Source organism: Telopea speciosissima, chromosome 3, assembly GCF_018873765.1.
Source record: "Telopea speciosissima isolate NSW1024214 ecotype Mountain lineage chromosome 3, Tspe_v1, whole genome shotgun sequence".
In the NCBI taxonomy this organism is placed as follows: Eukaryota; Viridiplantae; Streptophyta; class Magnoliopsida; order Proteales; family Proteaceae; genus Telopea; species Telopea speciosissima.
In genome coordinates, this window is record NC_057918.1 from 57,999,398 (window position 1) to 58,013,672 (window position 14,275).

The window sequence follows — 14,275 nt, forward strand, 5'->3', positions numbered from 1 at the left end:
CAATCCCAAAGGATTAACCGGTTTTTGGTTTCCCTTTTTAGTCTGGTAAAAGATCCCATACGATAGTGGGATGGTAATTTCTTTCCAGTCTCTCACGTGATGGGCAGTAGGGTCTTTATATAAAAAAAAAAAAAAAAAAAAAACTGTGAGGTTTACAGAGACATTTTTTCTCCTTAGACAAAATGTTGATCCTATTGAACTAATTTGTCTCCCATCTTCTCATCGGTGGTCAATTCAGAATTGGAATCTAAAATCAGTCAAAACTTGCTATTTAAAATTGAACCTGGAAAATTCGATTTGGTTTCGATTTTAAAAAGTGAAATTTCATTCGATACGGTTTGTTCTTATACTAAAAATCATCTATTTGAACCAAACCAAATAAAGTATAATCATTATAAATCAAACTTAAATTAATCAAATTTAAACCATATTAAACCCTACAATCAATTGTCTTTGTTGAGTTGTGTGAAATTATCATCTATAGATATCTTTGTTGAACTGTGTAAAAAAAGGTTGAAATTTACGAAATAAGACTAAAATGGCCATATTTTTCACACATACGTGCTCACTGGTTCAGAACAGCTCTCTTTGTTCAACCCTCTCGTAATGTAGCAACTTTCAGCCAACCCACTGGTGGCAAATCAAGGATTCTTTTTCTGTGCATTTTCTTGAATCTATATGAGCTGAAATTGAATATTTGGAATGTCCTGATTCCAAACAGCCACTGATATTGATGCCAGTAAATCTACATGTCTTATATAGAGGAAGTTTTATCCAGGGAAAGAATATAAAAGCACATCTATTTATAACTTCGATCCATCCCTTTAAACATTTTTTCTGACTACTTGTTATGTACAATAGTCCCACATCGGTCCCATAAGGGATTGGATGTGGGCATATATAATATTAGGTTCGCTCCCCTTGAAGATCGGTTTATGAGGGTGAGTTCTTCCAATCGTATCAATTGGTGCTTTCATTGACCTGTCCTTAGCGGTTGGCTACTTGAGAGGGGCGACCTAGTGCCAGAGTGCGAGCCGCTAGGAAAGGGCTACCTGCCGCTGGGAAAGGGTCCTGGAGCAGGGTGGCTACTTCTTCTCAAACATATGGCAGGAAAGTGAAATATATCAAGAGGCGGAACTTTGGAGCCAGATGTAATATAAAAGGTGATTCATTCAGTAGATTATGAAGTACAAATATATACAACAATTCATCTATTGTTCAAGCCAAAATAAAAGAGCGATAAATACATTTATATATCAATGAAAAAAAAAGGTGGTATATAAAATGGGAATTATATTGCTCATAGAGCTAAATACTTGGTAAGGAAGCACACTGAAAACTGTAATTTCAGTATTAAATAATTACAACAGCTATTATAACAGTTACAGATGAAGACATGGGCAGGCTTGGTTTCACAAGGTTGTTCTCAAGAACTGTACAACAAAATAGACAACGGCCAGGAAAAGTGCAATCTGATACGTATCCCTTCGGAAGCTGTCATCCCTTTGGAAGAACTGAATCAAACAACAAACACATTAAGCACTGGTTCAAGAAATATTCGGAGATATATCATAGACAAAAACTACTCTTGTATGTTTAGAATCCTTTTACATGTTCGATAGAGTTAGAAAATGTAATAAAACTCTATATTTTCAGAATGTTAACTGTATTTCCTCTTCTTTCTTTTTTTTTTTTTCGGGGGGTGGAGGGGGAGGGGGAGTGTGTGTGTGTGGGTAAACCCTTTCTTTCTGTTTTCACTCTGTTCTTTTCTTGTTCCTTGTTCGTTATCTTTTTTTCCCACTTTCTATTAGGCTCTCTAACTTGATACTATTTTCTAAATCCTACTTCTAACTTTGCATTTTCTGCTTCTAAACCCTAATCTTTTCTGAACAGGAAACCACCTTAGTTCCCACACCTTTCCCCATTGGCACCTTACTTTTAGCAACGGTTTGTAGGTTGATGTTGAAGAGTAAAACTATCCTTCTCTCGTCCTTAGTAAATCCTTATTTTTCGTCACATTTACTCTTCTTGATCACTTTCCTACCACCATCCCTTCTAGTTCATCCATAGATATCAAAAACCTGTGACTGTCTTACATGATTACATCATATGTAAATAATGTTATAGTGTTGCTAAACATTCTATACAGCATGGCGTGTCTTACAGCCCTCTCCTTAAACCCTTCAAATCTAATGGAATATGTCAATCATAGGACACTCTCATACCACCTCTCCATTTCATCCAACTCACTTTAAATTCTATCTACAACACCTCCTTATGGATGAAAAAAGCAAGATAACAAAAGTTTAGGTTCAATGGTATTTCCTAGTTATCAATCCTAACTACTCCCTCATTTATATTCCTCTTTTTACAATTATTGCACTTACATAAACACCTCATCAGCACCCTCTTCAGGGGAGAATAATAGGAGTGAAGAGGCTGTTGATGTCATCCCTTTTATTCCACCTTTGTCTATTTATCCTTTTATGTTTGATGTTGGGAAATACAAGGAGGTGGATGATGTTGATGCCCTTGATCATTCAGGGGGAGCTGGTAATGAGAAGAAGTTACTTGTTTACAAAAGAAAGGAAAAGAAGACCGCCCAAGAGTCCTCTTTGGATCCACATCCTGAGATCCACCTTCCTCAGTTAGGTAACATACCTTCTTATCCTTCTGAGTTAGATCTTCCCATTTGATGTAGATTACATGTCCATGTCTAGCCGCAGCAACAAGCCCCAAAACCAGCCGAGTTTAATTGTGAGATTCAATTGCTGTGGGAGGCAGCCTGGTCTGATGATGTGGCAGATTTTTGTTGGTTCGATGGAGCATCACGTAAGGCAGCTCCAGTCCAAATAGAAGCATGAAGAAGAGAAGGGACCAAGATAGAAATCCCCCCCCCCAAAAAAAGTTACTGTCCACAGAACAGTGTTGTGGGCCAAGCTTAGATTATGTCTGCTTCTATTTTCCAATATTCTAGAAGCCTTGGACAGCAAGACACTCAAGGATTGAAGGGACAACTTCTAGAAGATTTTGTTACTTTTTTTATTATTTCAGTCCTTATTAGTCTTAACTAAGTAAGAGTTTCTATTTTAGTTGCTTAGCTTTTATTTAAAAGTCTCTATTTTCTTAAGTTTCTATTTCAGTCCTTTGTTTCCTTTCAGTTAGATTTAGTTTCTATTTTATAATCCTCCCAATAGCCAAAAGGGGAGTTACTATTTTGTAACCATGGTTTAAATATTAAATAAAGGCAAGAGGCTGTATTTTAGCCAACGATGAGATTAAAAAAAAAGAGTGGTTGTTAGCCATGTAGTAGTGAGAGACAGCTCCTCTGAGAGACAAGTACAGTAGATAGGCTGTGGGTGAGAGACCTCATTTTTCATTTTTTATTTTAAACTTTCATTGTGTGATCTGCTACAAGTTCTGTGATCGATTAAGGAATATCTGCTACAACTTCATCAATTTTTGCCCAGTTTTGAAGACCAAACCAGCATTAAACTTTGTTCAAGAAGATCCTGCTTAGGGCTAGGTCCTTCGTGATCCAGCCTTACATTACCATTGCTCTTCGTAAGGAGAATAAAGCTTGTACTAATCTTACAGCACAATTTGTTTCCTATGATGCTATTTCTCCCATAGGTGTTGCATTTTCTGTTGCTCCTTTCCTCTTCCATTCCCAAAAATGTCACTGAGGCCATGTTTGACCCAAAGTGGAAGGAAGCCATGTTTGAGGAAATGATGGCACTTGAGGAAAACTGTACCTATAAACTAGCTGATCTACCCAAGGGAAGAGTTTTGGTTGGATGTAGATGGGTTTACTCAATCAAGTACCTATCTGATAACACAGTTGAGACGTATAAGGCCAGGTTGGTGGCCGAAGGATATGGTCAGGTGTATCGGATTGACTATCAAGACACATTTGCCCCTATGGCTAAACAGGATTCCATAAGAGTCCTATTATCATTGGCGGCCAATATAGATTGGGCATTTTACTGACTTGATGTGAAGAATGCATTTCTCCATGGTGACTTGGAAGAAGTGTATATGCACACTCCTCTAGGTTCAAATTTCCATCAGTTGAAGGGAAAGTGTGTCTTCTCAAGAAAGCTTTATATGGCCTCAAACAGTTTCCTTAAGAGTGGTTTGAGAGGTTTAGGCAAGCTATCCTGAAGAACGGATATTCCCAAAGGCAAGCTAACCATACATTATTTACCTGACAAGGTAACGGTACTATCATAACCCTGATTGTTTATGTGGATGATATTGTGGTAACAGGGAATGATAGGGCTGAGATAAACAGATTGAAGTCCTACTTGGCCCAGCAATTTGAGATCAAGGATCTCGGACCCTTAAAATACATATTGGGGATTGAGGTCTACGGTCACCATAGTTGTTAAGGCAGCAAAGCGACCCAAGGCATTGGAGGGGTGTCCAAGCACTTAGGTGACAAGGCACCTGCCTAGGCGTCGCCTAGGCGACCAAGGCGCCCCCAAGTGTATTTTTTATTTCCCCCTTTTCTAACATATTTAATATGCCACAATATTTTAGTATGCTACAATATATACCTTCTATCATCAACAATCAACATTAAGCCGTCTCAAGTCATCAAAAATCAACATTAAGCCACATTAAGTCACATCAAGTCATAAAAAATCAATATTAAACCACATCAAGTCATCAAAAATCACATAGAACTAGAAGACAACAGAACTGAAGAAGCAAGCTATTGGAAGTTTGAAATAATCAAACATACATTTGGTTTATACTAGTCTCACATTTGGTCTATACTGTTCTTAGAAATATGATCTTATCTATAAGTAATTAAATTGTTCTCGATTTGGAGAAATGTTCTTGTTCTCTAAGAAGTTTAACTAGTCAGCTGATTTTATTTTTACATGGGATTTTTAGTATTAGGTAGAGCACCTCTACAAAACCAGCTTTCCAACAAATCCAAAATTGCTTTATTCTGATTTACATAAAAGAAGTTATGTTTTGTCAAACTTTATTTGGTATGCGTGAATGCTGTCAAAATCGCTCTGAATGAAAACATTTTTTTAGATATCAAAACAAATGAATATTTTACCACACTTTTGGATTTTAGCAATGTTTTAACATATTAAGATTTATAGAATTTTTAGATTTGAGAAAACCCCAGCATTAGAAAGTTGAAAATTTTACCTTTCGTCGTAAATCTAGTTTTTGATCTTGAACTAGGGGTTGACTTTTTATCCTTTTGAAATTTTATTTTTTAACTATATTTATTGGATTCAAATAGGGGGATATTTGCTTATTTATGAATAATATCTTAAGTAAATGAAATACCAAATATAAAACATTTATTTAAATCATATTTGGCATAAATAAATGAAATTCCTATCTTCTATTTTTCAATTTTTTTTTTAATTTTCACAGTGTGATCTGCTACAAGTTCTGCGATCGATTAAGGAATATCTGCTACCACTTCATCAATTTTTGCCCAGTTTTGAAGACCAAACCAGCAGTAAACTTCGTTCAAGAAGATCCTGCTTAGGGCTAGGTCCTTTGTGATCCAGCCTTACATTACCATTGCTCTTCGTAAGGGGAAGAAAGCTTGTACTAATCTTATAGCACAATTTGTTTCCTATGATGCTATTTCTCCCATAGGTGTTGCCTTTTCTGTTGCTCCTTTCCTCTACCTCCATTCCCAAGAATGTCACTGAGGCCATGTTTGACCCAAAGTGGAAGAAAGCCATGTTTGAGGAAATGATGGCACTTGAGAAAAACTGTACCTATAAACTAGTTGATCTATTGGGTTTACTCAATCAAGTACCTATCTAATAACACGGTTGAGACGTATAAGGCCAGGTTGATGGCCAAAGGATATGGTCAGGTGAATGGGATTGACTATCAAGACACAAATGCCCCTGTGGCTAAACACAATTCCGTAATAGTCCTATTGTCATTGGCGGCCAATAATGATTAGGCATTTTACAGACTTGATGTGAAGAATGCATTTCTCCATGGTGACTTGGAAGAAGTATACTCCTCTAGACTTCAATTTTCCCTCAGCTGAAGGAAAGTGTGTCTCCTCAAGAAAGCTTTATATGGCCTCAAATAGTCTCCTAAGGAGTGGTTTGAGAGGTTTAGGCAAGCTATCCTGAAGAACGGATATTCCCAGAGGCAAGCTAACCACACCTTATTTACCTGACGAGATAACGGTACTATCACAACCCTGATTGTTTATGTGGATGATATTGTGGTAACAGGGAATGATAGGATTGAGATAAATAGATTGAAGTCCTACTTGGCCCAGCAATTTGAGATCAAGGATCTCGGACCCTTAAAATACATATTGGGATTGAGGTCTACAGTCACGGTCACCAAAGGGAATAAATATTTTTAAAAGGAAGTTTGTGTTGGACTTGTTAAAGGAGACAGGAATGCTGGGTTGTAAACTAGCAAACTCTCCTATTGAGCAAAATCACAAGTTGGGAGAAGACTGGTCCATCTCTTATTGATGCAGAGAAGTACCAAAGACTTGTGGGGAAGCTGATCTACCTCTCTTTTACTCGCTCAAACATCACCTATACAGTTGGGGTGGTAAGACAATTAGGCATATGCCCCCAAGAGTGGGCGCTTGGATGTTGTTTATCGCATCCTCAAGTACTTAAAGTCTTTCCCAAGGAAAGGACTATTATATGCCAGACACAACCACCTGAAGATAAAGGGCTACACTAATGCTAGTTAGGCTGGTTCAGTTTCTGACAAACGGTCTACATTAGGCTATTGTACATATATGGGTTGTAACCTGGTTACATGGAGAACCTGTGGTAGCCCGATCCAATGCAGAGGCAGAGTTCAGGGCTACGGCTCATGGAGTATGTGACCTCTTGTGGTTGAGACGGCTGGTCCAAGAGGGTTTGATACTGAGGCACCTATGCAGCTCTATTGTGATAACAAGGCTGCCATCAATATAGCTCAAAATCTGTGCAACATGATCGGATCAAACATATTAAGGTGGATCAAAATTTCATGAAGGAGAACATTGACTCTAGCTATATTTGCACCCCTTTTGTGAGAGTAGGTGGCCAATTGGCAGACATCTTCACCAAATTGCTCAATACTCATCAGTTTAGTAAACTTCTGTACAAGCTGGGAATGTATGATGTTTATTCTCCAACTTGAGGGGGAGTGTTGAGAGTTTATTTAATGAGGATATTTTGGTTATTTAGTTATTATCTTGTTAGTTAGCTTGTATTAAACTTTTATGTTTTTTCTCCTTACCTCCCTAGGGAGATGTATGTAATTTCCATCATCTTATGTAAATGAATCAATATAAGGGAGAATCATTACAACCCTATCCACAAGTTTGCACTCATATTACTCTTCACTCCTTCTCTTTCTCCTCTCACCATCTTCCTCCTTGTTCTTACTTCTGCTCTTTCCTTTACTTCTGTCTCACCTTGATCATTGCTCATTTCCAACTAATCTTGGGGACTTTGTTCTAGGGTTTCGTATTGTATCATTCCCCAATATATAAATACGGGCATTTTAATGTGTTGAAGGTTGATCCCAAAAAAGTCCTAAATGGTGCACCACCAATTGTGTTTGGCAACAGGAATTTATGAGTTACTTTTTCCCATGGCTGAGAGGCACTTACCATTACATTTGAGTTCTGTGTGTCTATGGTGTACCAATGATTGATGTCTACCAACAAGATTGACTACACACCGGCCGTTCGACGTACACAATATAAGCGGTGACGGGGGTGACACTCAATAAGGTTTCCACTGCCCGTTTATAGAGAACATCTAAGTTAGAGAGTTGTCAGACTGTAATTGGTTGAAATCCAGGTCCTGGTAATTGTTTTGTAAAGAGTTTGCAAAAAGTCTTTTATTTTATTTGTTATATTAAATAATTATATTTGAAAAAAAAATTATAATATTTTTGTGCCCAGTCACTAACCTTGACATCCTAAGATTTATGAATAATGGATTTATTACATTTATTACATGGTGGTGATTATATTCCATGTTTTGCTATGTCCATTGTGGATGTTAGTGATGTGGGGGACTGGGGGAGACAGTATAATGAAACTTTCTACATTGGGGGTTTTCAGTTTACGCCTTTTGTAGTGCCATTCTTTAGTTCAATTAAGGACAATTTAAAAGCTACCCTTTAGGATCACGCCACTTGGTATGAGCTAGTCCGTTAGATTGTGTTCTCCTAAGTTAGTTTTCTATTTAAGAGAAGGTTTGCTGAAACCCTAATTGCACTGAGCAAAATTTGCACAACACAAAAAGAGAGTCTCCATCCTCTTCAAGCAAAGGTTTTGGCCATTGGAGATGGTGTATTCAATGGAGATTTTGACCTTGTGCTGCATTATCTCTAGAGGAGCACACCACTTGTGTGTTCTAGGTAACCTACAAACCCTATTCGTATCATCATCGTATGTGTTCTTTGAGATCCTCGCTACCTTAAATTTTTGTAATGGATATTGTATCATTGCGCTTCCACCACCACCTTTAGTATCAATATAGGAAACAACGGTAGACAAATCTGATAGTCTATTAAGGCTCTACATGGCTGGATTTCCAAACTTTTATGATCCCTGTATATTAGCATCCGTGCAGCTCTATCCATACACACACAAAAGCACATGAATACGCAAAGTGTGCTCCAAATCTAGTCAATTCCAGGAAAAGATAATCGTTGAATAGTTTTAAGAATCTTGTCCAATCCACTTGACTGAGACTGTACAACAGAAGAAGTTCGTTTTTAAAATGTATCTGAATTTTAAGATCTTTTTTAGTGAACTTATGTTGATGAAGGATTCATCTCTAAATACATTCAACCAAGAAACATGGGCTTTGAATATCAAAACTAAAGATACTCTACATTGCAGAAATATAAGGGCAAGTCCAAGGTCAACTTTTGGAAAGGAAAAGAACTGAGAACAGAACAGCATTAATATGTCAAAAAGATGTGATACGCAATATATATAATTAGAACTTACCTTTGTTGGATCACCAGAAGGATCTGGATATATCTCTAAGTTCTCTTTTTCTTTCGAGAAAAGCTTTGTCAACTCCTTAACAACCTCAGCTGTATCTTTTCCAGCTTCAGTTGCAGCAAATAGTCGACGAGACATCCAAAAAAATGCCTGAGAAAAGGCAGATGAGGAAGACAAATCCCAGAACTCCTCGTGCTCAATCACTTGACCACTTATCTGGTTTAGAGTAAACTGAGAAGTCACCCTGACTATCAAGTCTCCGCCTATGCTAGCAGGGTAAAACTTGGGCTTCCCTTTGATTGTCCACTTGATACGTAGCAAACTCGTTGACAACATTACCATTTCTTGTACTGACTGTTAAATAATAATTAAGAATTAAAAACATAGCAATAGCATGTGAGAATTGTAATTTTTTGAAATGATTTCTGTAAGTCTAAATAAAAAAAGTATTATGGAAAAGATGAAAATTAATTACCAAAATGGACTAAAACTACAGACTTGCTTCTGAATCAAGGTCTTGGTGGAAGAAGGTTGTTCTGTATTAAATAATTCAAATTATCCATCAAATGACTCTAGCTCTTAAGCTTAAACAGATAAAGGCAGATGAGTAATCAAAATGCACAAAACGGATAATTCAGAACGTTTTTTTTTTTTTTTGGTGAATAAAAAATGTATTACCAAAGAAAGCCCCAGGTGGGCAAGAAAGAAATACAAGGGAAAGCTGGGGGGGAAGAAACAAGCCACAAGCCCTCTAGGGGGGGGCTGTAAAATGGTACAATCAAGGTCCCAGGCTCTAACAATATGCCTATTCCTGGGAGAATCCAACAAAGACTTGTGGAGAAGAAAGCTCAATTTCGTAGAAACGTCAAAGGAGATGGACTTCCAAATAAAGTCGAAAGATCTAGAATTGGTAGACCATCTCCGAAGGTTTCTCTCCATCCAGATATGATATAGCATAGCTCCAAATATTAGCTTCCCAATGGCGTTGCATATAGAGCAATTCAAAAGGTTAATAAAGATTAGATTCAATATTTAAGCTTACTGTCATGTAATGGTTAACATATCTTTATTTGGAGTATGTTCATATGCATTTGATGGTATGTGCGAGACAGGAGTGGGATACTCTGCCCACTCCGTTTTGCATTTATGCTTTTACAAGACATATTATTCTTACTGGCCTTCTGGCTTCTACTGAGATACACAGTGAACCAAGTAGTGTTTATTACAGTACCAAAGCCATCATCGGAAGAAGACATAAGGAAACTGTAAAAAACTAGAATAGTCATTTACTATTTCTGTTTAGCTTCAATTCCGTATAAGACTATGACACTTCTAAATCCTGATGTACTCCAAGATTGGTAGGAGACCAACTAGGAGCCAGTAAACCAGGATCTGTTATGAACAGGTGAATCGGCTAGGTTAAAATAGGGTTTTTGGTGAAATTAGGCTAGGATTTGGTGTATGGGTTATGTCAAGTTGAAGTAGGGGAATCTATCAGTGAAGGTCCTGAGATGTTTTAATGGATGGAAGTATGTTGATCTGAATTAACAGCACATTAGGGTTAGGATTTCGGGTTTTTGAAAAGTGTAAAATAGGGAATCTAGGGTTTAGAGTGGGAGGATGGGGCTAGGGTTTGGATCGAATGCTATAGGGGTGGAGAGTTTGAACAAAAAAATGAGGGATTTTGCTGGCTGGTTTGGTCTGGGCAGAATTTAGGTTATGGGAATTGTAATAATATAAAAGAAGAAGAAAAGAGAAGAGATGGAGGGAGGAAGAAGAAGTAGAACTGCTGCAACTCTTGGGAGTCACAACCTTGAGTTTGAGACTCCCCATCCATCTCATTAAATAATAGGATAAAACCCCAAAACATACAAAGGACAAAAATACCCCTCATAGGGAATTGTGATTAGTATTAGCACTAATCACGATTCCCCTCCCCTCTTACATCAAGACTTCTAACATTCCCCCTCAAACTGGAGCATAGATGTTAATCATACCCAGCTTGTTACAAATATACTCAACCCTTACATTTCCCAAAGATTTAGTAAACAAATCAGCAAGTTGCTCCCCCGTTCGAACATGACGAGGAGAAACCCCTTGTTGCAGCTTCTCATGAACAAAATGACAGTCTATCTCAATGTATTTCGTCCTTTCATGAAACACAAGATTAGTGGAAATATGGATAGCAGCCTGATTATCACACCAAAAAGTCATAGGAAAATTGTCAACAAACCCAAGTTCAGTCATCAACTGTTTCATCCGCATCCGTTCACAAGTAGCATGAGTCATAGCACGATACTCGGACTTTGCACTAGATCGAGCTACAACATTCTGTTTCTTGCTTTTCCATGACACCAGGTTCCCTCCAACAAACATACAATATCTTGAAGTAGACCTCCGATCAATTGGAGATCTAGCCCAGTCAACATCTGAAAACCCCTCAATCCTCCCATGACCATGGTCAAAATATAAGAGACCACGTCCAAGATCTTTCTTGAAATATCGTAGAACCCGTATAACTGCATCCCAATGAGATGACCAAGAAGCGGACAAAAATTGACTTAGTACACTGACAGGAAAGGAGATGTCAGGCCTAGTCACAGTCAAATAATTAAGTTTTCCTACAAGTCTCCGATACTTCTCAGGATCCTCAAGAACATCACCATCATCTACCATAAGCTTCAAATTTGGATCCATAGAAGTATCAAAAGGTTTAGTGCCCAACAACCCTGTCTCTGAAAGTAGGTCAAGAACATACTTTCGCTGTGAGAGCGAAATTCCTTTCAGTGATTGAGCAACCTCAATGCCCAAGAAATATTTCAGTCTTCCCAGATCTTTAGTCTGAAATTGTTGTCCCAAATGTACTTTCAATTTCTCAATACCACGAGAATCATCTCCTGTGATGACAATATCATCCACATAAACTATCAAAAATATCCTTCCTACATCAGATAGCCAGAAAAACACCGAATGATCACTGGCAGATCGTGTCAGTCCAAATTCCATCACAACATCAGTAAATCGGCCAAACCACGCCTGAGGCGACTGTTTCAGCCCATACAACGATTTCTTTAGCCTACACACCTTACCAATAGACTTCCCCTAAGCAACAAACCCAGGAGGTTGCTCCATATATACTTCTTCATGGAGATCACCATGTAAAACGCCATTTTTCACATCCAACTGAAATAAAGGCCAATGATGTGTAGCAGCCAAAGAAATCAATATGCGGACAGATGTAAGCTTTACAACAGGAGAAAAAGTATCCAGGTAATCTACACCATATACCTGGGCATAACCCTTAGCAACAAGTCTGGCCTTCAAACAAACCAAGGAACCATCAGGGTTGACCTTCACCATAAATATCCATCGACAACCAATAGCAGACTTACCAGAGGGTAAGGAAACAAGGTCTAATGTCTGATTCTCCTCCAGTGCAGATAATTCCTCAGTCATAACAGCTCTCCACCCAGGAATAGGCAAGGCTTCTGCAACAGACTTAGGAATAGGACGATGCTCAACAGTAGACAAACAAGCAATAAAACCAGGAGACCAACCAGAGTATGAAACAAAGTTAGAAATGGGATGTTGAGTACAACTTCAAACACCTTTACGATGAGTAATCGGAACATCTAAATCAGAAACAGCAGGAATTGTAGGAGAAGAGGAAGTACCTGGTGTAGGATCAAGATCTGCCGGCAACGAAGGCATGGTAAAAGCATTCAACCGAGTGGTGTATCTCTCGAAAGGTGTAATACGGGGTGCAGCCTCGTCCGGAGTGCGACGCTGAAACACAACAAGAGGTTCTCTAGGACTAAGAGGCGGAGCAGATGACAAAAGAACCTACAAACCAGAAGAACTTTCGACAATATACACGGGCAGGTCATCATCCAAATCAGAAGAAACAATAGAAGACTCAACATAAGGAGTAGACTCAAAGAAGGTAACATCAACTGTCACAAAATATTTATTCAAATCAAATGAATAACAATGATAACCCTTTTGAGTTCTAGAATACCCAACAAAAAGACATTTAAGAGCTCTAGAATCCAACTTAGAAAGTCCAGGACGAAGATCCCAAATAAAACAAACACTCCCAAAAACACTGGGTAGTAGCACGAACAATGGTGCAAAACGGAACAACAAAGAGTATGGAATGCCACCACCTAAAACTGAAGAAGGCATGCGGTTAATGAGATAGCATGCAGTCAAAATAGCATCAGCCCCAAAAGGGTTGGACACTTTCATCTCAAACAGAAGACATCGAGTGACCTCCATTAAATGTCTATTTTTCCTCTCTGCCACACCATTTTGTTGAGGTGTATCAGCACAAGAGGACTAATGAACAATCCCATGCTGCATCATAAAAGTACTGAAGGAAGCTGAAAAATATTCTTTAGCATTATCATTACGAAAGATTTACAAAGAAGTACTAAATTGATTTTGAATTTCAAGAACAAAGGCACAAAAAATTGTGAACAACTCAGAACGACTTTTCAAAAATAAATCCAGGTAGCTCTGGAATAATCATCTACAAAAGTGACAAAATAATGAAAACCCAACTTAGACATGACCGGACAAGGACCCCAAACATCCAAATGAAACAAAGAAAAGGGTAGGTCAGACCGTTTATTGACTCTAGGGGGATAACTTACATGGTCAAGTTTCCCAAATTGACAAGACTTACACGGTGAACTGGACAACGACCGAAAACGACTATCCAAAATTTTTAAACTCTCCAGGGAAGGATGACCCAAACGACAGTGAATTTGGTGAGGAAGCGCCACACTCGAACACGCCACAGCCGATGGGTCTTCAAGTAGATATAACCCCCCAGATTCACGGCCTCTACAAATCGTCTTCTTCGACGTAAGATCCTGAAAAACACAATAGCCAGGGAAAAAGGTAACAGAACAATTATAAGTTTCGGTGAACTTCTGAATAGATAATAAATTAAAAGGAAATTTGGGCAAATAAGAAACAGAAGATAATGACAAAGAAGGGGTAACATGCACAGTGCCTGTACCCCGGATTTTTGCTAAAGACCATCAGCTAACATAACATTTGAAGAGGACTCACGAAATGAAGAAAAAAAACCTGAAACCCCAGTCATATGACCCGAAGCACCTGAATCAATGATCTAGGGATGATAAGTGGACGAAAGACACGCAGTAACATTACTTGTCTAAACAAGTATAGCAGTTGAGACCTGAGATGACTGGGAATGCTGAAATTGAGTAAAGCGCTCATACTCATCATCAGACGTCTTCACTGTCTTTCCCTCGGACT

The 14,275-nt window shown here is 38.3% G+C and overlaps 1 protein-coding gene across 1 annotated transcript in view; it reads right to left on the bottom strand.

The window, feature by feature from the left end:
- Positions 1-426: 426 nt before the first annotated feature.
- LOC122655334 overlaps positions 427-14,275 on the bottom strand; it is a 42,508-nt gene continuing 28,659 nt past the window's right edge. The window contains exons 4-7 of the mRNA XM_043849539.1: positions 9,485-9,520; positions 8,990-9,340; positions 1,366-1,514; positions 427-437 (exon numbers count right to left, since the gene is read on the bottom strand). Of these exons, the coding sequence (XP_043705474.1) occupies positions 1,413-1,514; positions 8,990-9,340; positions 9,485-9,520 (489 nt within the window). The 3' untranslated portion in view covers positions 427-437; positions 1,366-1,412. The remainder of the gene's footprint in view (positions 438-1,365; positions 1,515-8,989; positions 9,341-9,484; positions 9,521-14,275) is intronic.